Source organism: Molossus molossus, unplaced genomic scaffold (assembly GCF_014108415.1).
Source record: "Molossus molossus isolate mMolMol1 unplaced genomic scaffold, mMolMol1.p scaffold_m16_p_10, whole genome shotgun sequence".
Taxonomy (NCBI): Eukaryota; Metazoa; Chordata; class Mammalia; order Chiroptera; family Molossidae; genus Molossus; species Molossus molossus.
Window position 1 is genome coordinate 15413099 of NW_023425345.1, and position 24702 is coordinate 15437800.

The following is a 24702-nucleotide window of genomic DNA, read 5'->3' on the forward strand; positions in this document are numbered from 1 at the left end:
TGAGATCTTTAGGTTGCACGGGGACACACACCAGAGAGTTTCCACTTGGAAGAGGCACTAAACAGCCAGTGAGACAGGCTGACTTGGCGGGTGGTTCTCCGGCTTGCTCTCAGCCTCCCAGTCCTGGAGCAGCGGACGCGTGGAGTGACCGCGCGGGCGGAGGTGGGGGGATTCTTGGACTCCCCCTCACCGGGACTGATCTAGCTGCCACTACATAGCGACAAACCAGTGCTGAGCCCTGAGGAGACAAACCAGCCTCCTGGCGGCAAACCGTTTATGGAAGACCCCTTTCATCCTGGAAAGGGTGGCAATTCGTACTGGTTGGGGTTGACATACATTCCACACAAGTTTGCCTGTTTAGCCTGCAAATCTCAGCCACTATCACTGTCTGAGGACTTACAGAATCCTGATCAGCAAACATGGGCTCCCACACACGACGTCACCTAAGACCAAGGCAGAACATTTATGGCAAAGGCGGAACAGCAGGGGCACATGACAATGGGACCCACCGCCCCACAAGGTGCGGTACCATCCAGAGGCTGGCTGCCCGCCCCAGCTGAGGAAGCTTCTTAAAGACGCAGCTAAGGCATCAGCTTAGGGGTGGATCCCTGAGAGGACAGGGTGCCATCCTTCAGGATCAGTATATTCCAGAAACCAATGGTTGTATATAGCACTATGTCCCCAGGAGATACAGTCTTAGAAACAAGAGGTGGAAGTACCATCAAGAAACCCACTTGAGGAATACATCATCTCCTCAACTTTAGGTTCTGTGGGTCTAGAAGTCCTGATTCCCAAGGAAAAATTCTTCCACTTTGGAATATAATGGAAATTCCACTCAATAAACAGTTATGACTACTGCCCAGTCACCTTGGGGTCCTCATGCTAAGACCGAAAGGCAAGTTAGGGGTCACCAGAGTGGCACGAGTAGTTGACCCTGATCTGCAGGAGGGGTGAGGGCTGCTGCTTCATCACGAGAGCAGGAAGACAGGTGTCTGGACCTCAGGTGAGTCTATAGGACATCTCCTGACACCACTTTGTCTAACTTAACTCAAATGCAGCAACCAGGACATGGCAAGGATATGTTAGCCAGGGGTTCAGACCCCTCAGGGAGGTGAACGGCAGTGAGGGGAACCGGGAATGGGTGGACAGGGGGTCCAGCGGGAGCAGGGGGAGCTGGAGTGCATCCCACCAACCCTTCTCTTGAAGGTCCTTCGGGAATTATCACCACAGACAACGGGACCCACTGGAGACAACGGAGAAGCTGCACCTGGATGGAGTGAACTTGACTTTGGGAAGCAAGTAGATCTGAGAGGTGCAATGAGTAGGCTGCCACACACACTGTCACACACTGCAGGTCCTCTCTCTCGGGCCAGCACACAGACGCTGTCACACACTGCAGGTCCTCTCTCTCGGGCCAGCACACACACACTGTCACACACTGCAGGTCCTCGCTCTCGGGCCAGCACACACACACTGTCACACACTGCAGGTCCTCTCTCTCAGGCCAGCACACACACACTGTCACACTGCAGGTCCTCTCTCTCGGGCCAGCACACACACACTGTCACACACTGCAGGTCCTCTCTCTCGGGCCAGCACACACACACTGTCACACACTGCAGGTCCTCGCTCTCGGGCCAGCACACACACACTGTCACACACTGCAGGTCCTCTCCCTCAGGCCAGCACACAGACGCTGTCACACACTGCAGGTCCTCTCTCTCAGGCCAGCACACACACTGTCACACACTGCAGGTCCTCTCTCTCGGGCCAGCACACACACACTGTCACACACTGCAGGTCCTCTCTCTCGGGCCAGCACACACACACTGTCACACACTGCAGGTCCTCTCTCTCGGGCCAGCACACACACACTGTCACACACTGCAGGTCCTCTCTCTCAGGCCAGCACACACACTGTCACACACTGCAGGTCCTCTCTCTCGGGCCAGCACACACACACTGTCACACACTGCAGGTCCTCGCTCTCGGGCCAGCACACACACACTGTCACACACTGCAGGTCCTCTCTCTCAGGCCAGCACACAGACACTGCACACACTGCAGGTCCTCTCTCTCGGGCCAGCACACAGACGCTGTCACACACTGCAGGTCCTCTCTCTCAGGCCAGCACACACACTGTCACACACTGCGGGTCCTCTCTCTCAGGCCAGCACACACACACTGTCACACACTGCGGGTCCTCTCTCTCCGGCCAGCACACACACACTGTCACACACTGTGGGTCCTCTCTCTCGGGCCAGCACACACATACTGTCACACACTGCGGGTCCTCTCTCTCGGGCCAGCACACAGACGCTGTCACACACTGCAGGTCCTCACTCTCAGGCCAGCACACAGACACTGTCACACACTGCAGGTCCTCTCTCTCGGGCCAGCACACACACACTGTCACACACTGCAGGTCCTCTCTCTCGGGCCAGCACACACACACTGTCACACACTGCGGGTCCTCTCTCTCAGGCCAGCACACAGACGCTGTCACACACTGCAGGTCCTCTCCCTCAGGCCAGCACACAGACTCTGCACACACTGCAGGTCCTCTCTCTCGGGCCAGCACACACACACTGTCACACACTGCAGGTTCTCTCTCGGGCCTGCACACACACACTGTCACACACTGCAGGTCCTCTCCCTCAGGCCAGCACACACACACTGTCACACACTGCAGGTCCTCGCTCTCGGGCCAGCACACAGACACTGTCACACACTGCAGGTCCTCTCCCTCAGGCCAGCACACAGACTCTGCACACACTGCAGGTCCTCTCTCTCGGGCCAGCACACACACACTGTCACACACTGCAGGTCCTCTCCCTCAGGCCAGCACACACACACTGTCACACACTGCAGGTCCTCTCTCTCGGGCCAGCACACACACACTGTCACACACTGCAGGTCCTCTCTCTCGGGCCAGCACACACACACTGTCACACACTGCAGGTCTTCGCTCTCGGGCCAGCACACACACACTGTCACACACTGCAGGTCCTCTCTCTCGGGCCAGCACACACACACTGTCACACTGCAGGTCCTCTCCCTCAGGCCAGCACACAGACACTGCACACACTGCAGGTCCTCTCTCTCGGGCCAGCACACACACACTGTTACACACTGCAGGTCCTCTCTCTCGGGCCAGCACACACACACTGTTACACACTGCAGGTCCTCTCTCTCGGGCCAGCACACACACACTGTTACACACTGCAGGTCCTCTCCCTCAGGCCAGCACACAGACACTGCACACACTGCAGGTCCTCTCTCTCGGGCCAGCACACACACACTGTCACACACTGCAGGTCCTCTCTCTCGGGCCAGCACACAGACGCTGTCACACACTGCAGGTCCTCTCTCTCAGGCCAGCACACACACACTGTCACACACTGCAGGTCCTCTCTCTCAGGCCAGCACACAGACGCTGTCACACACTGCAGGTTCTCTCTCTCAGCCCAGCACACAGACACTGCACACACTGCAGGTCCTCTCTCTCGGGCCAGCACACACACACTGTCACACACTGCAGGTCCTCTCTCTCGGGCCAGCACACAGACGCTGTCACACACTGCAGGTCCTCTCTCTCAGGCCAGCACACACACACTGTTACACACTGCAGGTCCTCTCTCTCAGCCCAGCACACAGACACTGCACACACTGCAGGTCCTCTCTCTCGGGCCAGCACACTCACACTGTTACACACTGCAGGTCCTCTCTCTCAGGCCAGCACACAGACGCTGTCACACACTGCAGGTCCTCTCTCTCAGCCCAGCACACAGACACTGCACACACTGCAGGTCCTCTCTCTCGGGCCAGCACACACACACTGTCACACACTGAAGGTCCTCTCTCTCGGGCCAGCACACACACACTGTTACACACTGCAGGTCCTCTCTCTCAGCCCAGCACACAGACACTGCACACACTGCAGGTCCTCTCTCTCGGGCCAGCACACACACACTGTCACACACTGCAGGTCCTCTCTCTCGGGCCAGCACACAGACGCTGTCACACACTGCAGGTCCTCTCTCTCGGGCCAGCACACAGACGCTGTCACACACTGCAGATCCTCTCTCTCGGGCCAGCACACACACTGTCACACACTGCAGGTCCTCTCCCTCAGGCCAGCACACACACTGCAGGCCCCTTTGCTCAGGCCAGCACACACACACTGTCACACACTGCAGGTCCTCTCCCTCAGGCCAGCACACACACACTGTCACACACTGCAGGTCCTCTCTCTCGGGCCAGCACACACACACTGTTACACACTGCAGGTCCTCTCTCTCAGGCCAGCACACACACACTGTCACACACTGCAGGTCCTCTCTCTCGGGCCAGCACACACACACTGTCACACACTGCAGGTCCTCTCTCTCGGGCCAGCACACACACACTGTCACACACTGCAGGTCCTCTCCCTCAGGCCAGCACACACACACTGTCACACACTGCAGGTCCTCTCCCTCGGGCCAGCACACACACACTGTCACACACTGAAGGTCCTCTCTCTCGGGCCAGCACACACACACTGTCACACACTGAAGGTCCCCTCTCAGGCCAGCACACAGACACTGCACACACTGCAGGTCCTCTCTCTCGGGCCAGCACACACACACTGTCACACACTGCAGGTCCTCTCTCTCGGGCCAGCACACACACACTGTCACACACTGCAGTTCCTCTCCCTCAGGCCAGCACACAGACACTGTCACACACTGCAGGTCCTCTCTCTCGGGCCAGCACACACACACTGTCACACACTGCAGGTCCTCTCTCTCGGGCCAGCACACACACACTGTCACACACTGCAGTTCCTCTCCCTCAGGCCAGCACACAGACACTGTCACACACTGCAGGTCCTCTCTCTCAGCCCAGCACACAGACACTGCACACACTGCAGGTCCTCTCTCTCGGGCCAGCACACTCACACTGTTACACACTGCAGGTCCTCTCTCTTAGGCCAGCACACAGACGCTGTCACACACTGCAGTTCCTCTCCCTCAGGCCAGCACACAGACACTGTCACACACTGCAGGTCCTCTCTCTCGGGCCAGCACACACACACTGTCACACACTGCAGGTCCTCTCTCTCGGGCCAGCACACACACACTGTCACACACTGCAGTTCCTCTCCCTCAGGCCAGCACACAGACACTGTCACACACTGCAGGTCCTCTCTCTCAGCCCAGCACACAGACACTGCACACACTGCAGGTCCTCTCTCTCGGGCCAGCACACTCACACTGTTACACACTGCAGGTCCTCTCTCTTAGGCCAGCACACAGACGCTGTCACACACTGCAGGTCCTCTCCCTCAGGCCAGCACACATACACTGTCACACACTGCAGGTCCTCTCTCTCGGGCCAGCACACAGACACTGCACACACTGCAGGTCCTCTCTCTCGGGCCAGCACACACACACTGTCACACACTGAAGGTCCTCTCTCTCGGGCCAGCACACACACACTCTCACACACTGAAGGTCCTCTCTCTCGGGCCAGCACACACACACTGTCACACACTGCAGGTCCTCTCTCTCGGGCCAGCACACACACACTGTCACACTGCAGGTCCTCTCTCTCGGGCCAGCACACACACACTGTCACACACTGCGGGTCCTCTCTCTCAGGCCAGCACACACACACTGTCACACACTGCAGGTCCTCTCTCTCGGGCCAGCACACACACACTGTCACACCCTGTAGGTCCTCTCTCTCAGGCCAGCACACAGACGCTGTCACACACTGCAGGTCCCTTTGCTCAGGCCAGCACACACACTGTCACACACTGCGGGTCCTCTCTCTCAGGCCAGCACACACACTGTCACACACTGCAGGTCCTCTCTCTCGGGCCAGCACACACACACTGTCATACACTGCAGGTCCTCTCTCTCAGGCCAGCACACACACTGTCACACACTGCAGGTCCTCTCTCTCAGGCCAGCACACACACTGTCACACACTGCAGGTCCTCTCTCTCGGGCCAGCACACACACACTGTCATACACTGCGGGTCCTCTCTCTCAGGCCAGCACACACACTGTCACACACTGCAGGTCCTCTCTCTCGGGCCAGCACACAGACGCTGTCACACACTGCGGGTCCTCTCTCTCGGGCCAGCACACAGACGCTGTCACACACTGCGGGTCCTCTCTCTCAGGCCAGCACACACACGCTGTCACACACTGCGGGTCCTCTCTCTCGGGCCAGCACACACACACTGTCACACACTGCGGGTCCTCTCTCTCGGGCCAGCACACACACACTGTCACACACTACGGGTCCTCTCTCTCGGGCCAGCACACAGACACTGCACACACTGCAGGTCCTCTCTCTCAGGCCAGCACACTTCCAAAGCTCTTGGCAGCTCTCTAGGGCTCCCTTTGCCAGCCCGCTGCTCAGGGACCTCCGTTGTAAACCCCCAGCCTTGCTGGGACCACCCACAGTCGAGGATTGACTGACACAGAGACAAACAAGGCGGGGCCCTTTGCTCAGGGCCAGAAATGCCCCAGAGCTTCCCACTGAGATCTGGCCCCTGTGCATTACCTGAGATCACATCCTTGCTTGGTTTTCTCCTTCCCTATTCTGCTTTACTCCTTCCCCGCCGATTTTTCCAGAAAGTTCCACCCCACCCCCTCCAGATAAATCCCATCCTGGGCTCATCCCAATCCCTGTCTCAGGCGCTGCTCTTAGAGGCCCTCCCTTAGACAGAGGTAGAGCGAAGAAAGCAGGGAAGAGGGAGGGGTTAGGTGGGGTCAGGAGAAAGGGGAGCTGTATCTGTCAGTAAGGATGGTCAGGAGGTCCTCCCTGGGGAGGTGACCTCTGAGAAGAGACTTGGCGGGAGTGAGGGAATGAGCCTGCAGGCTGTTTGGAAGAAAAGCTTTCAGGGTATAAAGGCGGGTGCAGGAGCAGGTCCGGGGAGTTCCAGTCGGAGTGTGGAGGGGGGCTGGAGGGGCGAGAGCAAGGAAAGAGCGTCAGAGATGATGTCAGGGAGACCTGTTACAGATCAGGTGTCATCTTGAAGGCCGTTGAAGACACTGGCTTTCACTCTCCGTTGGGGAAAGTTTTCAGTAGAACAATGGATTAGGAGGAAAAGCCCATACTTGCCTTAAGATCCGAAGGTGCTGGCTACATTGTAGCCCTAATAACTCCCTAAACCTAAAAGAGTAGTTAAATTTCAAGACAGCAAGTGGGAAGAGCAAAGACAGTTGATTAGAGAGGTAACATAATGTAATGACTGAGAAGGTGGGCAGTCTGGTCCGAAACCTGGCTCTGCCACTTAAAAGCTGTGTGTCTTTGGGCAACTTACTTAACCTCTCTGTGCCTCAGCTTCCTCATCTGTAAAACTGTAACAGACTCCACCAGAGGGCTGTTAAAATTAAGTAAGTTTACCGTACCTGGAACATAGTGTTTGTTATGATCATTTATTACACATAAATAGAGGACACCGATAGCATCATTTAAGCTGGGCAAATCTCTGTATCAATTTCTGGACGTTAGTTTTCCAAGTTAATGCCTTCTATGCCGTGTGTTCCCATACTGGACGACAAGTGAACACATCGTCTTTTTCCTGCACTTCTAAAATATCATTGTACCTTTAGCTGATGAAATTGTTCAGCTGCTTCTCATCATGAACTATTCTCAGGGGAGCCTCACAATGCCCGACTGTTGTCCTCAGGTGCCCCGACCCCGAGGAACGTGCCGTGATTACAGAGCGCCTCACGATGCCACCGAGACGATGGCCACGGACACACAGGACCGGACATCCGTGATCACCCTGCCGGCTAAGTCAGAACGTCGGCCTTTCTAACTTCCAAACGTCCCTTACCAAACAGAAAACGGTGCTTCGTCATTTTGTTTACATTGGATTCTGTCAACTGGCTTCATGTGGAAAATCACCCAGGGAGGGAAAGTCCTTTATTAGATGCCAGGCTCTGGGCCGGGCACTTCGGGTCTAGTTACCGGGCAGACGCACAGGTGCCACCGACGCCTGGCAGAGCTAGTCCGGCAGGGGCCTCAGGCTGGAGCTCTGCTCAGAGGCGCCCGGACCCGGAGCCGAGGCTCCACCTACAGGGCTGGTCAGTGGCCGCCCTTCCCCCTTCCCTGGCCAATAATGTCCCTGCCGGGATCACTGAGCGAACAGGTTCGAGTTTGGCTTTATGTCTGCTCAAGTCTTTCTCCCACCATGACATTGCCGACATCCGGCACGCACTCAGTGCGCTCTCTATCCCAAGCACAGTCACCCGTGTTCCTGTTGTTCCCAGTTCAAGTCCCAGAAAACTGTCCGGAGGCCGAAACACAGAGCTCACTTTGGGGCTGAGGTCGAACAACTCGGAAATGACTAATCTTGTTACATCCCTAAGTAAACCAACTGGTAACCAGGAGGACCCTCAAGTGGAGCATCTATTCAAATAGCAAAACCAGTTCTTAGGAGAATACTTATTGGAAGAAAAAAAAAAACAATTAAATTTCAAAATATCAATGAAACTTAAAGTTGGAAAAGAAAATTCCTAAGTACTCTTTGTCAAGTATTTTATAAATGAAGACAGTTTGGTGAGCACAATGGTGACGTGGTCCAGAGTCATTGTTTCTGACTTTGTCGGATTCCTTTGTTGTCACTCCAACATGTCAGTGAAGCCACCGTGCCTCCCGTCTGCATTTTTAATCCAATGAACACCACCACGGAAAGGCGTTCCCCGGGGAGAGCGCAGCAGAGGGATAAAACACTCTTACAAAAATAGGTTATTTTAGCCTGGCCGTTGTGGCTCAGTGGTTGAGCATCGACCCATGCACCAAGAGGTCACCAGTTCAATTCCCATGCCCAGGCTGCGGGCCAAATCCCCAGTGGGGGGCATGCAGGAGGCGGCCAATCGATGTTCTCTCTCGTTGATGTTTCTATCTCTCTCTCTCTCTCAAATCAATAAAGAAAAAGAATTTTTTTAAAGAACAGGTTATTTTAATCACAGCCTGTGTTTATCCTGCTTTCACTGAAGTAGGTTTTCATCTCTACATGATAGTGCAGGTCTGATTGAAACCTTTTCGTCTTCAATCACTAATAATGAAGTGCTCCACCCAGTTCTCTGCCTATGGATGCTCATCAAGAGTAACCCATAACAACTGTCACACAGGAGCCCCTGTGTCATAAGCACAAGAAGTGGAAGAATCTGTGTGTGCCTAGCAGCAGTTCTTTAAATGCTAACGTTTTTAAATTTCAGAGAAAACATTAAAAAGTTGAAAGAAGGCACCAGGTGACATTTTCACTCATCATGATTAGAAATACTCATTCAAACATAAAAATCCTACCAAGGATACTTTGCACATGTATTTATATTAGAGAGATTAAGGGAGTCATTTTACCTTGTACCTGAGGACCACTTATTAATTCACCAGTAAGACCTAGAAAAGCATTTACTATGTTTATTTTAAAAATCACAAATTAAAATGTCACATCAATTCATGCATTTAGGGCAAAGTCTTCTTTCAATGATTATGTATTTTCATCCTAAAAAATATTTATTTTTGTTTGGACAATCACATTCGATTCAATGGTAGTACTTAACATGTTCCCACTAAAATCATATAAGATTTTCTGCTTTGAAGAATGCTTATATATTAAGTTACCTCCTTCAAACTATTGGGTAACTACACTGCACTTTGAAAACTACACAATTAGGAACCACTATGTATAGTTTATATGACAAGCTAAACAATTTATAAATATCTTTTCATTTATAGTAAAAAAAAAATAAATTTTTAAAAAATATTTCAGCTCCAAGCATAACCGTATTTGTATTTCTTACAGAATTAGTATTATTTCGCCAAGTCTTTTCTAATTCAATGCCAAACAGGCAATATATAAATGACCTTGTCTAGTTAGTGCTAATCCTACTGTGTACGCAGAATGCACATCTTCGTATTTTCCTAATTCAACCCTGTACTTTGGATTCGTATTTTTCTCCCAGGCGTAGTCTGATGGAGTGGAAGGGGCTCCCCATCTGATCTGACCCATCTAATCCTTATTAAACTATGGCTTTAGAAACATTAAGCAAAACCCCTCAAGCATCAGCACTGTGAAGCTACTCAGAAATAAACCTGAAGTTTGCATTCAAACTTTACCTTTGTAAAATTCCCAACGAGTCTCCCACGACATTCTTCACTCCTTCCTTTCCAGGTTTCAGAATTTTTTCTTTGAAGGTATCCAATGCTTTAAAAGGCATTTTGACTGGGGGACACCTCCGAGCTCTTCACCAGTCGGTCTCAGAAACCATCATCCTTTCTCCTTTCCAGCGTGGGGACCACTCTGCTTTCCTTGGCGAACACTTTGAAGTCAGGTCTCATGGAGGTAACTACTTTAAATCAAAAAGGAGATGAAACCCAGCCCAGATCCTTCAAGTTGAGACAACACCCACACGCCCCCCCTCCCCCCCAACCCCCCCAAAGGAGGCTGAGGAAGGTCTGGCTGGGAATTGAGCCCCTTGAACAGCTCGGAGCTCAGCAGCAGCGTGGTGCTGTCTCAGGCTGCGTGCAGCCTGCCTCCCTCCCTGGGGCTGCGGCTGGAGAGGCTGAGTGGGCTCCAGCCCACAAGGTGTTCGGAGACCAGCGACAGCTTCTGTGGTGTGTCTCCAGCCCCTCCTGCTGCTCTGACCACATCCCCCTCCGGCCTCACTCGGCTTGGCTGTGATCACTGAGTGATCCTTTCCAAGGTGATGCTATAGTAACCGGCACAATACCTGCCCCTCAGCCGCTGGGGCTTATGAATGGGCTCTCAGCCAGAGCAGGCACCCGGGCAGAAGTGTATGAAACATGGACAAGTCCTCTGCTGCTCGGAGATCTGCCCTGCAGACAGGCTCTCGGCCACCACGCTATGCCTCTTAGGCCCCTCGTGGGAGCCGCGGGACAGTTTTCAGCCAGACACCAGTGTGGATGTGGTCCTTGGAGGAGCAGCAGTTCTTAAGGAGGTTAAACGCAAAACACTGGCCACGGACACCCAGGAGGGCATTTATCTGCTCCTCAGCAACAGAGCAGGGTCTCTCACGGTGTGATGCACAGGGGCCCCTGGGACCATCTAATGGAGATACCCAAGCTGGTCTTGGACCTGCTTAGAACACTTCACTGGTCCGCATTGTCTTCAAGATAAATCCAAGTTCCTTATCACAGCACGCAAAGCCCTCCATGGAGGACCCAGCCTTGACTCTTGTCACTCTGTCTCCTATCAGCATTTGACAGAATTCAGCAAGCTCCCTATGGACCCTGGGGTTTGCCCGAGCTGTCCCTTCTGCTGGGGAGCGCTCCTCGCCCTCCATCTGGGTACCATGACTTCCTCTAGAAACCCTCATAGACGAGGTTGGGCGTTTGCCCTCTGCACATAGGACCTGGCAGGTAGTGGTGTAGCATAAATCGTTGGACTGGGGCTGAGACGTCGTCACAGGTTGCTCCCACATTTGCGGGGGTAGGATGTGCCTCCATGAGTGATGCTGCCCCCCAGCCCCCAGCCTCCACATGCCGGACGAATCCCAAGCTTTAGGCTCTCAGACTCCCCGGGAGTTATTTCCACAGGCCCAGTCACTGCCCTCCGCACGCCACAGTCCAAATCCTTCTCCAAGATTTGAATTAAATTGCTCTAAATCCAAACTGGATGCTTGGGAGGTTAAATACTATTACCAATAACAACTATTATTATTATGGCAAATACTTATTGAGCTCTCGGGTCCAAACTCTGTGTTAAGCACTCTTTATGTATTATCATAACCTTCCCAACACTGATTTGTGGTTAGTAACTTATTTTCCCCAACTTGATTGACAGGAAACTAGAGCTAGGAGAGGTTGGACTTGCCAAGTTTCCGATCCAAAGAGCCTGGCTCCAGCCAGCCCGTTGTTTCTCTCATTCCGTATTCGCTTCTCCCCCCTCTCTCTCTTTCCTCCCTCCACCCCTCCCTCCCCAACAGCTTCCTCCGACTTCAATGAGGTATATTTTACATATCATATACTTCACCCATTTCAAGTGACAATCGATTCTTAGTCAACTTGCCAAGTTGTACACGCATCACCCCAAAGCAGAAAGCACAAGGGACACTTCTATCACCCTAATAAGATCGTCATCTTCATCGTTAATCCTGTCTCCCATCCCCCACACTGCCCCCGGCAACCATCCATCTATTTTCTGTCTCTGCAGAGTTGCCTTTTCTAGACATTTCATATAAACAGAATCACAATATGTGGCCGCTTGTGTCTGGCTTCTTTCACTTAACACGGGATTTTGACGATCTGTCCATGTAACAGCTTGTATCAGGAGTTTGTTCCTGCCTCCTCTTCTCCGTGGAATTTCCTCGTTCGGACAGACGACATCTGCTTATCCGCCGCCAGCTGTGCGCACTGAGGGTGCTTCCCATTTCTGGCTATTATGATAAAGCTGTTGAGAATACTCACGTGCAAGTCTTTGGGTAAACATATATTTGCATTTCTCTTGGGTAAATACCTGGAAGTGTAATTGCTGGATCCTATGGTAATTCTATGTTTAACTTTTTATTTATTTATTTTTTATCCTCACCCGAGGACATTTTTCCATTTCTTTTTGTTCACATAGAGTGGGAGTCAGAGAGGGGAAGAGAGAGAGAGAGAAACATCGATGTGAAAGGGACACATCGAGTGGCTGCCACCAGCACGACCAACCAGGGCCGGGGACAAACTGCAACCGAGGTACGTGCCCTTGGCGGGAACCGAACCCGGGTCTCTTGGGACCGCAGGCCAATGTTCTAACCGCTGAGCCAAACTGGCCAGGGCCTATGTTTAACTTTTTAAGAAACTGCCAAATTATTTTCCGAAGTGGCTGCACTATTTTGCCTCCCCACTAGCATGAATGCGGGCTCCCATTTCTGTACATCTGCACCAATATTTGTTGTCTTTTTCAGTGTAACCATTCCAATGGGTATGAAATGCTATCTCATCATGGCTTTAATTTGCAATGACTAATGACACTGACCATCTTCTCATGTGCTTACGAGTCATTTGTCTATCTTTTTGGATGAAATTACTATTCAAATATTTTGCCCATTTTAAATGGATTTTTTTGGTCTTATTGAAATATATGTGTATATATTCTCAATACAAATTCTTTATCAGATTTGCGAATATTTTCTCTCAGTCTACTGCTTATCTTTATTTTCTTCATGCCACATATATTTTTAAATTTATCTTTATTGTTGAAAGTATTACAGATGCCTGCCTTTTTTAAGTGCAAAAATTTTTTAATTTTGATGAGGTCCAACTTACCAGTTTGTTTTTCTTTTATAGAATATATATCTAAGACATCATAACCTGAGGTCTTAGAGATTGTATCCTATTTTTTTTCTTCTGAAAGTTTTGTTTTAGCTCTTACATTGAAGTCCATGGTCCATTTTGCATTCAGTTTTGTGTATGGTGTGAGGCAGACACCAGAGTTCACCTTTTGCTGTGTGGATATCCAAATGTTTCAGACCATTTGGTAGAAAGGCTATTTTTTCTCCAATGAAATGCTTTGGCACTTCTGTCAAAAACCACTTGAACATAAACACAGAGAGTCATTCCTGGACCCTCAATTCTGCCCTGTTGATCTTGACGTCCATCCTTATGGCAGTAACACAATATCCTGACTGTAGTTTTATAGTAAGGTTTTGAAATTCAAAAATAAAAGTCCTCCAATTTTGTTCTTTTATTAAAATTGTTTTGACTATTCTATTGTACAGCCATATAAATTTTAGGAGGAGCTTGTAAGTTTCTGCAAAAAATCCTGTCCAGCCTGTGCTTTTAAAAAGATAGTTTCTGGCCACCAACCTTACATTCCACAAACCCTCAAAGCTGAGAATGCTAAGATCCCCAGAAATCACACAACTATTCACTCCAGCGAGTCCTTACCTGTCTCCAAAAAGCTTGCTCATTCATTAAAGGTAAATATAATCAAAATACAATAAGCACACTCTCTTGCTACAAAAAGCATCCACTGTTGGAGCCTCTGTTTCCTCAATCCCCAGGTAGCCTTAGGTTACTAATCTTTTAAAGCACATGATGGAAGCCCTACTAGGCAAAGATCACAGGACTCTCTTGAGCGTCAGCGACGGCTAAGAGCACTAACCATCCCTGCAGAATGTATTGCTTGTGAAACACACCTGAGTCTGCAGACATTTTTGGTGGTCATTTTGATGGTTGATGTTAAGAACTACCATTTATGGAGCACTTTCTAGGTGCCAGACTTGAAGCACTTGACTCATTTAATCCCCACCATGACCCTCTGAAGTAGGTACTATCATTATACCATCTACAGAGAAGGAAACTGAGGCCCAGAGAGTTCGTGTAAACTTGCTCAAGTGCACACAGCTAGGAAACTAAGCTGGGATATGGGATATGGGCCAGGAATTCTAGCAACAGAGCCTGTACGCTTAACCTCTACGCTAGAGCTGTGGGTAGTAGAAGCAATATAAAGCCAGACTTCTCAGGACTGAGGCTCATGTAATTTCTTCATCCGTACCTTTTCTTGAGGGCCTACTATGTGGCAGGCCCTTTTAGGCACTGGTGATAAAGGCTGACTGTGATATTCTCCTTGAAGAAACAAACCAACCGGAAAATGAATGAATCCATCAGAGTGTTGGAAGGGCCACATGTGGGTTATGGGGTGCAGGCAAGGACTCAGAACTTAGCCTGCTGAGGGGAGTAGGAGAGGGCTTCCTACATGAGGGGATGGCAGTGTGAGCTTTCAGATTTAAAAAAAGTGAGGCAAATAGAAGAAAAAAATGTGAGAGCAAAGACCTGCGTGAGCGAGATGGTGCCTGAGAGATCCTTGCAGTTTCAGAGAGGTGGGTGAGTGTGCTCTGTGATGGAAACAGGTGGAGCGATGACCTGGAGCACTAAGTAATTCACTGGTTACAGGAGGGCATTAAAACGTGTGCTCCCATCTCAAAAGACAGAGATTATGTGTACAGCAGAACCCCTACGAGCTAGGAAACAAAAGCTTTGGCCTATGCTAGGAATACGCAGACTGAATCCACAAACAAACCCAGCCACTGACAGATATTAGATGACTTCCCATCATTCTACACAAAAACAGCCTCTTCCCTTGGAGAAAAATAATATTAACTAAGACATCGTTAGGGGTACTCGTCCAGATCATAGCAAGTCCTCATTCTCAGGGAACTTCCAGAGTCCCTCCTCCCCTTTTATGGTGACAGGCCCCCAAAGTCCTGTACACTAGACTATATAATGTTTCCCATTTCACTGATGGACCAGGATTGGGCACCTGCACCAAGCTAAACCAGACAGATGCTGGATTCTTCCAGTACTTCAAAGTCGGAATGGAAAGACTGCTACTTAATCTTGCAGGACCCTGGAACTTTGCGGGGTGGCTACCTTCACGTATGGACTGGAGATGCATAGAACGCTGGTCTGGCAGAGAGAGGAACGAAACTCCCAGGACAAGGGCGTCTGTGTTTCTAATAGCCTGCCAGTCCCTGTCTGTGGAGACCCTGCTGCCCAACCCGTGGGGTTCATGAAATACCCACATCCTTATAACAAACTGTCCTCTTTTAACTTATTCTACTTCTCAGAGATTAAAAAAAAATTTTTGAGTATTGCAATGATTTAAAACCCAAATCATGTAATACCAAGACTGTCTCTACCTGACACCGCAGGCAAGCTTGACCACTGGGTAACAGGCAGGACTCCAGTCTCCGACAGGGAAAAGCTCAGAGGCCGGTCGTGAGCCAAGGGATTCCGATCTGCTACTAGACTCCGCCCCCCTTCAAAAAAGCAAACAAACGAATCCCAAGCAACCAACCTGAAGATAATATTTATTCAAGAAAATAATTTCATATGTTTTTTGGCCATTTGTACGTCTTGTTTGGAGAGGTGTCTATTTAACTCTTCTGCTCATTTTTAAATTGGGTTCTTTGTCTTTCTTTTGTTGAGTTGTATGAGCACTCTATATATTTTGGAAATCAACCCCTTATCTGATGCATTGTTGGCAATTATGCTCTCCCATACAGTGGGTTGCCTTTCCATTTTGATGATTGTTTCTTTTGCTGTGCAGAACCTTTTTAGTTTGACGTAGTCCCATGTATTAATTTTTTCCTTTATTCTCTTGCCTTAGGCATAGTATCAGTCACAATTCTGCTGTGTGTGATGTCTGAAATTTTGTTGCCTACATTTTCTTCTAGGATATTCATGGATTCACGAGTCACATTTAAGTATTTTATCCATTTTGAGTTGATTCTTGTGTATGGTATAAGTTGATGGTCCAGTTTCATTTTTTTGCATGTAGCTGTCCAATTTTCCCAACACCATTTATTAAAGAGGCTGTCTTTACTCCATTGTGTGTTCTTGCCACCTTTGTCAAATATTAATTGAGCATAATGTCTTGGGTCAAATGTTTAACCTGATTTAGAGCTCATGACCAAATTAGTCACCTTTTATTGATAAGAAACTTCATAAGGAAACAAAGGTAACAAAGAAAACGAATCATGTTGAGGTTCCTTCTCTCCTGGATTCTGCGGCAGCTTTTCCAGCCAACCCTCTCTTCGTCCATCTCCAAACTCCTGCCTACCCCCCAGAACATGCTGAGATCCACACACCAGTTTCTGTCCATCCAGGACTTCTCTCAGTCCTTCCACATTTGAATACTGTTGATAACCACCATTAGTACTAATCGGAATGTATATAAAATTTGATTTTTTCATTGTACTTCTATATTTAACATTCAAACGTGTATGCAAAGCACTTTCAAATATTCCATTCAATTCTCACAACAACCCCGTGAAACACATAAGCAGACACTAAGACTCAATTGTGCCCAAGGTAACCTGGCCAGTAGAATGTGGAAATCTGGGACTAGATCCTTAAACCCATTTCCCGAGCTTGTATCACCAGGGCCCCCAGTACACTGTGATTCTCTAAGCCCACTGTGGGTACTAAAGGCTGCCTTCAACATCTCAGGAAAGATGTCCTCAGAATCCTTGCACCTTTAAAAATGTCATTGAGCATTTAACTATAGGTGAGCTTGTGCTAACTACTGTGGAAATTTTAGAAAAAAAAAAAAAAGGTACTGGTTTTTAAGATTACACACTAATCTGTTTGCTTTCACTAAAAATGTCTGCCAAAAAAGTAGGCAAACCAATAGTAAAATATGAACAGGGCCAGATGAGTACTTGAAATAGCGGGGGACCACTCTCCAAAGTACATGATTATCTAACCACTATGCTATACATCTGAAACTAATACAGACTACTATTGAATGTCAACTGTAATTGAAAAATAAAAGAGAGATTAACATAAAACACCAATGCGTTGGCCCCTGGGTTAAGATTGCCACCATCCACCCAAGTCTGATAAAACAGCCCTTCTACGGGGAAGTGAACAGGAACCCTCATCCCATTCTGTTGTAATTGTTTCCTTATCTGTCTTTCTGACGTGAATTTTCTACCTCATTTCATTCTCATAAAGTAGAGTGAAAAAATAGATGTGACAAAATAGAATGACCAAATAGATATTATCGCCATTTCGCATATCAGAAAACTGAGGTTCCAACTCAAGAACTTGTCCAAAGTTATATAATTTTGGTGCAGCCGGAATTTAAAACCATCTGAATACAAATGCTCACTTTAGCCTGGCTGGTGTGGTTCAGTGGTTGAGCGTCAATCCATGAACCAAGAAGTTGCTGGTTTGATTCCCGGTCAGGGCACATGCCCAGGTTGTGGGCCAAATCCCCAGTGGGGGGGCATACAGGAGGCAGCCAGTCGATGTTCTCTCTCATCAATGTTTCTATTGCTCTCTCCATCTCCCTTCCTCTCTCTCTAAAATCAGTAAAAAAATAAAAATAAAAATAAAAATAAAAATGCTCACTGCCCTGGCCGGTTTGGCTCAGCGGTTGGAGCGTCGGCCTGCGGTCCCGAGAGACCCAGGTTCGGTTCCCACTAAGGGCACATACCTCAGTTGCAGTTTGTCCCCGGCCCTGATTGGGTCATGTGGGTGGCAGCCATTAGATGTGTCCCTTTCATGCCAATGTTTCTCTCTCTTCCTCTTTCTCCCTCCCACTCTATCTGAACAAAAAAAAATGGAAAAATGTCCTCGGGTGAGGATTAAAAAAAAAAATGCTCACCTTACTCCTCCAGTCCACAATAAAGCATGGCTAGTCCCGTTATAGTTCAGCTCCCTGTGAGTCTGCATCAATGCAGCTCTATGTTCCTAAATTATAGGAACATAATCCTATACGTTTTTAATAAATAAAACATCTCTAATACCTTACAAACATATGGTTGCATACATGGACACTCTAGAAACATCGAGTTCTATTTCCAGTTCAGCATTGTAACTAAGAATGAAATGTCATTTTTTCCCACTAATAAAACATTTTTTTAATCCTTACCTGAGGATATGTATTTACTAATTTGAGAGAGCAAGGGAGCCCTGGCTGGTTTGCTCAGTGGTTAGAGCATCGGCCCACAGACCAGAGAGACCCAGGTTTGGTTCCCGCTAAGGGCATGTACCTCAGTTGCAGTTTGTCCCCGGCCCTGGTTGGGGTCGTGTGGGTGGCAACCACTCGATGTGTCTCTCTTACATCGATGCTTCTCTCTCTTCCCCCTTCTCTCCCTCCCGATCTATCTGAAGATAAATGCAAAAATGTCCTCGGGTGAGGATAAAAAAAAAGAGAGAGAGGTGAGAGAAACATCAATCAGCTGCCTCCCATACATACCCCAAGTAGGGATTGAACTCACAACCTCAGTTATGTCCCCTGACCAAGAATAGAACCCGCAACTTCTTAGTGTACGGGACGACGCTCCAACTGAGTCACCAAGTCAGGGCCCATTCATAAAAATTTAAAAGAAAGTCAAGTAATCAAAATACAAAAATATAGGATTCTTTACACAGCATAGAATAATTTCTAAGTATTTTACACTTCTCATAGAAGGATTTATGTAGAACATGAACTCCTTATATTTATTTATGAATCGCTTTTAACTTCCTTTTTCGTTGCTTCTCGGGGCAGACTCCTCCATTTTCACTGTCAAAGCCAGTGTCATGGAGTGACGGACGTACTCAGTTCTTCTGAGACACTGGGCAGAGCTAGACTGGAAATCATACCCTCCTCTGCTGGCTGTCACTGGCTGCCTTTAACAAATTATCATTTCATCTTGGAAAATATAATCCCCAGAGCCCCCAATATAAAATACTCAAATATCAATTTTTAGTCTGTCTTCTGTATATGAAAACAATAGAAATTCATTTTTCTTCAACATGTTTTACTGTGTGGACGGACACCGAGTATATATTGGTTCAGACTTGGTCTGAAGTCTCTCCCCTTGTAATTGGGAAAATACTGGTTCATTTCATCTGGTATTGTTATAGCGTGAAAACACTTTCCCATTTTGCTTCACACATATGAATGGTGACTTTAAAAAAAGATTCAAGGGTATCTTAGGTTGTGTCCAAGGCCAAAACATCATAGAAAATCTGGTAATTTAGTAAATACAATTGTATCCTAATAATGTAACCAAATATGTAGAAGTCAAGATGAGAGTATTCTGGAGAATTTCTCAGCACCTTCACTTTTCTTGACAGCGGGGGTGGAACTCGGTCCAGATCATTTCAATACATAAAGCAGTGGGAAGGCTCACGTTCAGGACATTAAGCGTTAAGATGGAACAAACCTACACACCTTCAGCAAGTATTTGTGTGAGGTCCTATCCTTGTCATAATTTAAGTTCTAGGAGCCGGATATTCTTATCATTTTGTCACAAAATTCAAAAAAAGGAACCTGAAAAGGAGCCAATAGATGGCCCATTACCTAGGAGACAGTGACATCTTCTGGTAGTTCGTAGACTAAATACATTTGTGCCAGTTACTCCCCCACCACCACCCTGTATAGATTGATCTATTCAGCATATGTTTATTGAGCCCGTAAGTACAGATTCTTAAATTTCTGAAATGTCCAGTGAAGCAAGAATTATTAGCTACAAAATAATACTATACTCACTTATTTTGCTCCTTGCCTCGCTGTCTTAACCTAACCGGGAACGTTTTAAGCGGCCTATATTAATTCCACTCTTCCTGATGATCAAAACTCATTTGACCAGACTTGCCGCCCTAATTCAAGCCCTTTTCATAGAATCTCGGAATTCAAAAGGGCCGTAGGAGTTCCCTGCTCTAATCCCCTCCCCAGTGTGTCCAATTTATTTGGGAAAACGTGATTCCTAACTAATCATTTGATAGCATCAAAAACAATTTTTAAAAGGCGCCATGCAAGGCCGGGCTCAGGCCCCACCTCCGCTGAAGAAGCCTTCCCAAGGCCACTAGTGTAGTTCGAGGTCCCTCCTCTGTAGGTGGTCACAGCAGGTATCACACTGTCCTGTGTGCTTACTCAGCTACCTCTATGCCCACAGTGCAAATTCCTGGAGGGTAAAGCCTTATTTCATTACTACTTACGTCCCAAGAATCTCATAGTGCCAAGCCTAAAACTCATTTTTTTCCTCTGGTTTGAAAAATAAATGTATTCAAATAATGCTAGGTGCGGTATCCGTTCTTCATTCAAGCAGGTATTGTGATAGAGGCCTATGTCCCCCGTACGGAAGGCAGGATATCTACTGAGCACGCACCACGTGCCAGGAGCCTTGCTGGTACCTCACGATCTTTGTTTCATTTACTCCTAAGAAGCCTGCAAGAAACGATCCTCATTTTATAGCTGGAAAAAGTTAATGTGGTCAATTAGCGAAAGAGAAGATTTAGTCATTCACTCCATATATTTATTTCTACTCTACCTTACTCCAAATTGAGAATTTCTAAGAACATCATACAACACTTAAAAAAAGAAAAGGAAATCAGAGTAAAGAAGACGTAAGAATTTAAATCAAATCAAGCCAGAGGGGAAGTACTGAGCAATGCATACTTTTAACGTCCTTGACATAAGCTACAGGCAGCTTGTCAACTTGTCTGAACCTCCCAACTGTCCAGATGGGATTCGTCACATTACGAGAAGCACATTAACTCCTGAACGGAAACCAGCAATGTCTCCTGTGAGTCCTCAGAGGAACTACTGTGGGCTCGAATGAACCAGGACCATTTCTGGTGTGAACATACATGTCACCATGCAGTCCAAAGCTAAGGGTGGTCAAGGAACTTGATGTGTGGCCCAAACTATGCAACCGGGCACAAAGGTCTCCATAGTGGCTTAGTATCATTCCAAATGTCAAGAGAAAAGGATGGGTTGTTCCATTTTTGGTTTCCTTCATAAACATTTCTCAAAAATGAGATTTTGAACATTGGGAAATAGTTAAAGGTTGTTTTCTGACAAGTATGTGGGGTGCAGGTATTATTGCTGATTAAGCACAGGTCCACATAACCCTTGGAGCTGGGGACAGAGATAGTATCTTCTGAAACTGAGCAGTCCCATGAGGACACCGCCTCCGTCAGAGGCCTTTCCACCTCTTCACAAAAGTGATCGTGAGAGTACCCATGCCCTGGCCGGTTTGGCCCAGCCGTTAAGAGCGTCGGCCCACAGACCAGAGTCCCAGGTTCGGTTCCTGCTAAGGGCATGTACCTTGGTTGCAGTTTGTCCCGGCCCCGGTTGGGGTTGTGTGGGTGACAACCAGTCAATGTGTTGCTCTCATATCCATGATTCTCTCTCTCTAGCTTCCTCCCTCTCTCCCTCCCGCTCTATCTGAAGATAAAAAAAATAAATAAAAATTTAAAAAATAAAGAGTACCCACTGTTAGAGATAAGATTTTCTTAAACACAATTCTGGATCTGTTTCAACACATGAACAATTGCTTAAAGCATCCCACCCCACCTTCACATTGTATAAATGCTATAATTTTCGCCTAAATTAAAAAACAACATATCCAAAACCCCCAATTTCATCTGGCTCCACAGTCTGGCATTCTGTATGCGCTGCTGTGCCCGTGGAATGCCCCTCTCTGATTTCGTTTGACCACTGCATTTAGAAAGACTGGCAGGCTTGGAAGGACAGACTTGAAAGAGACCTGCATAAATATGGGTTCCTATGTTCAAATTCGACATTGAAGTTTCAGTCCCATTTACTTCTTCTATATGAAAGTCAAACACGGGTTTTCCTAATAATCTCCACCGCCACACAAAGGAACATATCCAAAAAACAGAAACTGCATCAACTAGTTCTAATCAAAGCAGCTAACCCTTATTTCCACTACAGGTACATTTCAAAAGAACTCTTCAGATGGGAAAGTTTTTTTTGTACTGTTGAAAGTATTACAGATGTACCCCTTTTCGCCCACTGACCTTCTCCTTCCCGCTCCCACCCCCTCCTGTCTTCCCCAGCCTAATGTCTGTGTCCAGTGGTTGTGCATATGTGCATATTAAGTTCTTTGGTTTATCCCTTTCCAACCCTCCCACCCCCATCCCTCTGAGGTTAGTCTGTTCCCTACTTCCATGACTCTGGGTCTATTATTTTGGTCGACACCTTAGTTTGTTCATGATATTTATAGGCTCGGTACATATAATTCCACCTGTCTTTTGCTAGCAGCATACATGTATACCATTTAGCCCTAGTTTAAAATGGCTTAGTAGACCCAGGAGTATTTCAGAGGGTGAGGTCAGGAGACAGAACCCACACCAGATACTTAAACAAGGAAATTTTAATCAAAGAATTGTTAATGAGCCCTGGCCGGTTTGGCTGAGTGGTTAGAGTGTCCGGCCCTTGGACCAATGAGTCGTGGGTTCGATTCCAGTCAAGGGCACGTACCTTGGTTGCGATTTGTCCCTGGCCCCTGGTTGGGGTCATGCAGGAGGCAGCCACTTGATGTGTCCCTTTCACGATGATGTTTCTCTCTCTCTCTTCCTCTCTCTCCCTCCAACTCTATCTGAACAAAAATGTCCTCAGGTGAGGATGAAAAAAAAAAGAATTGTTAATGAATAGAAGGTGGATTCTTTAAAAGGATAAAAGAGGACTCTAAGGAGTCCAGAAGTAACCGTTGCAAACAAAGCAGCTATATCCCTAAGATGAGAGAAAGTTAAAAAATAAATAAATGAACTGAGGCTAGGAGAGGCCACAGCAGACCTCTCTGGGGGTGCGCCCCAGGAACACTCAGCCTGCCGGCGCTGCAGGAGCCTGTCAGAGGGAAAGGGCACGGAGTGGGAAGAGCGCCCCCCGAGGAAATGGCCCAGCTGCCACGGGAGCAGCCCACGGGAGCAGCCCACGGGAGCTGCTCCACAGTGGCAGCAGGGTGGGCAGTGGACCTGAGGCAGTTAGCTGGAGGCCCTCTGCTGGGGGCTGCTGAGCTCCTACGAATGGAAATAGAGGAACCCAGAGTGAAGTGTCAGGTCCCTCCATCTACAGAGCCTACCACTCTGCAAGCTGGTGAAGCTGACCATGCCCAGGGTCCCACTGCAGCATTACAAAGCAGGGTCCAGAGGGCGGGATCTGGAGCTGGGAGACAGGAAGTGGGCAACTGCCGCAGTTCACTCTTGGCCACTGGGCTTCCATATGCACCTACACGAATACAGGAGCTACTAGTCACATTGGCTACTGAGTACTTAAAATGTGACTAGCCCAAACTGAGATGTGCTAAGTGCAAAATATATACTAGATCTCAAAGGCCAGGTAGTCAATAAATAATGTAAAATCTCTCATTAAATTTTACATCAATTCTATGTTAAAGTGATATTTTGGCTCTACTCAGTTCAATAAAATCTACTATTAAAATTAAGTTTGTGGGAGTCATCTGTAACATTGTCAATAAAATAAAATACAATTTTAAATTAATTTGGCCTATTTTTTTTTTAATGTGGTTACTAGGAAATTTAAAGTTACATACATGGCTTGCACCCTAGTCCTCCCGGAGAAGCTGGAGCAACCTGGCTGCTCTGGGTCGTTCCCAGCACCCCACGAACGCCATTTGGTGAGATGGCTTTGGTCCCGCACGTCCTCCTCCCTCGAGGTTCCGCACCCCAGTCCTGCACACCACGGCCTCCGCACGCACAGCTCAGGAAGCAGCCCGGAGGCTGATTTTGCCTAAACATTTGTTCTGTCATCTCCTTCTCTCTCTTTAATGTCAATTTTTCCAATATAAATATATTTAATGGTACCCAATAAGTATTGAACACATACTTGCCACACAAAACTGTTTCAACAAAAGCGACTCCAGAATTCATACGGTAAAGGACATAAAGGATGCAACACAGTAGAGAGCACAGGACTGCAGCTTAGAAAACAGTCAGCTTCTCTTCCTGGCTCTGACCCACCTGGGAAACGCCGTGTAAGTCTCCGGCCCTCTGTTTCTACATCTGCTTAGAGAGAGGCAGGGCTGAGTTATTTCACTTTTATTCAAACTACAACATGAAATCCTTTTAGAGATTGCAATTAGCTTTTTCTTTTCTTTTCTTTTTTAATAAATAAAATATAATTAAAAATTCAAGACTTTTGTTTCAGGTCTGTATTTTATATAATGGTTTGCATTATAAGATATTATTTCTTAGTGAATTGTCACAATAGTTTGAAAGCCACTGGCACAATCTTTTAAATTCCTACATAGTAGTTTGCATTCTTATAGATCTGATTTGCTCTAAAATTATTTCAAAACCAGTAAATCACAAAGCATGAAATCACAATTTAATATGGAGTTTTATCAAAGCTAAATTTATTTGGTGCATACTCTGTGCTTGCTATCAGGTACTTTTACATATACCTTTTTCTTTAAT

At 47.7% G+C, this 24702-nt stretch overlaps 1 protein-coding gene across 3 annotated transcripts in view; it reads right to left on the reverse strand.

Moving 5' to 3' along the window:
* Nucleotides 1-10341, reverse strand: part of SLC17A8 (solute carrier family 17 member 8) — a 49592-nt gene extending 39251 nt beyond the window's left edge. For all 3 annotated transcript variants that reach the window (XM_036252276.1, XM_036252277.1, XM_036252275.1), the window contains exon 1: nucleotides 10132-10341. In XM_036252276.1, coding sequence (XP_036108169.1) covers nucleotides 10132-10232 — 101 coding nt within the window. In that variant the 5' untranslated portion in view covers nucleotides 10233-10341. The remainder of the gene's footprint in view (nucleotides 1-10131) is intronic.
* Between the last annotated feature and the right edge of the window lie 14361 nt (nucleotides 10342-24702).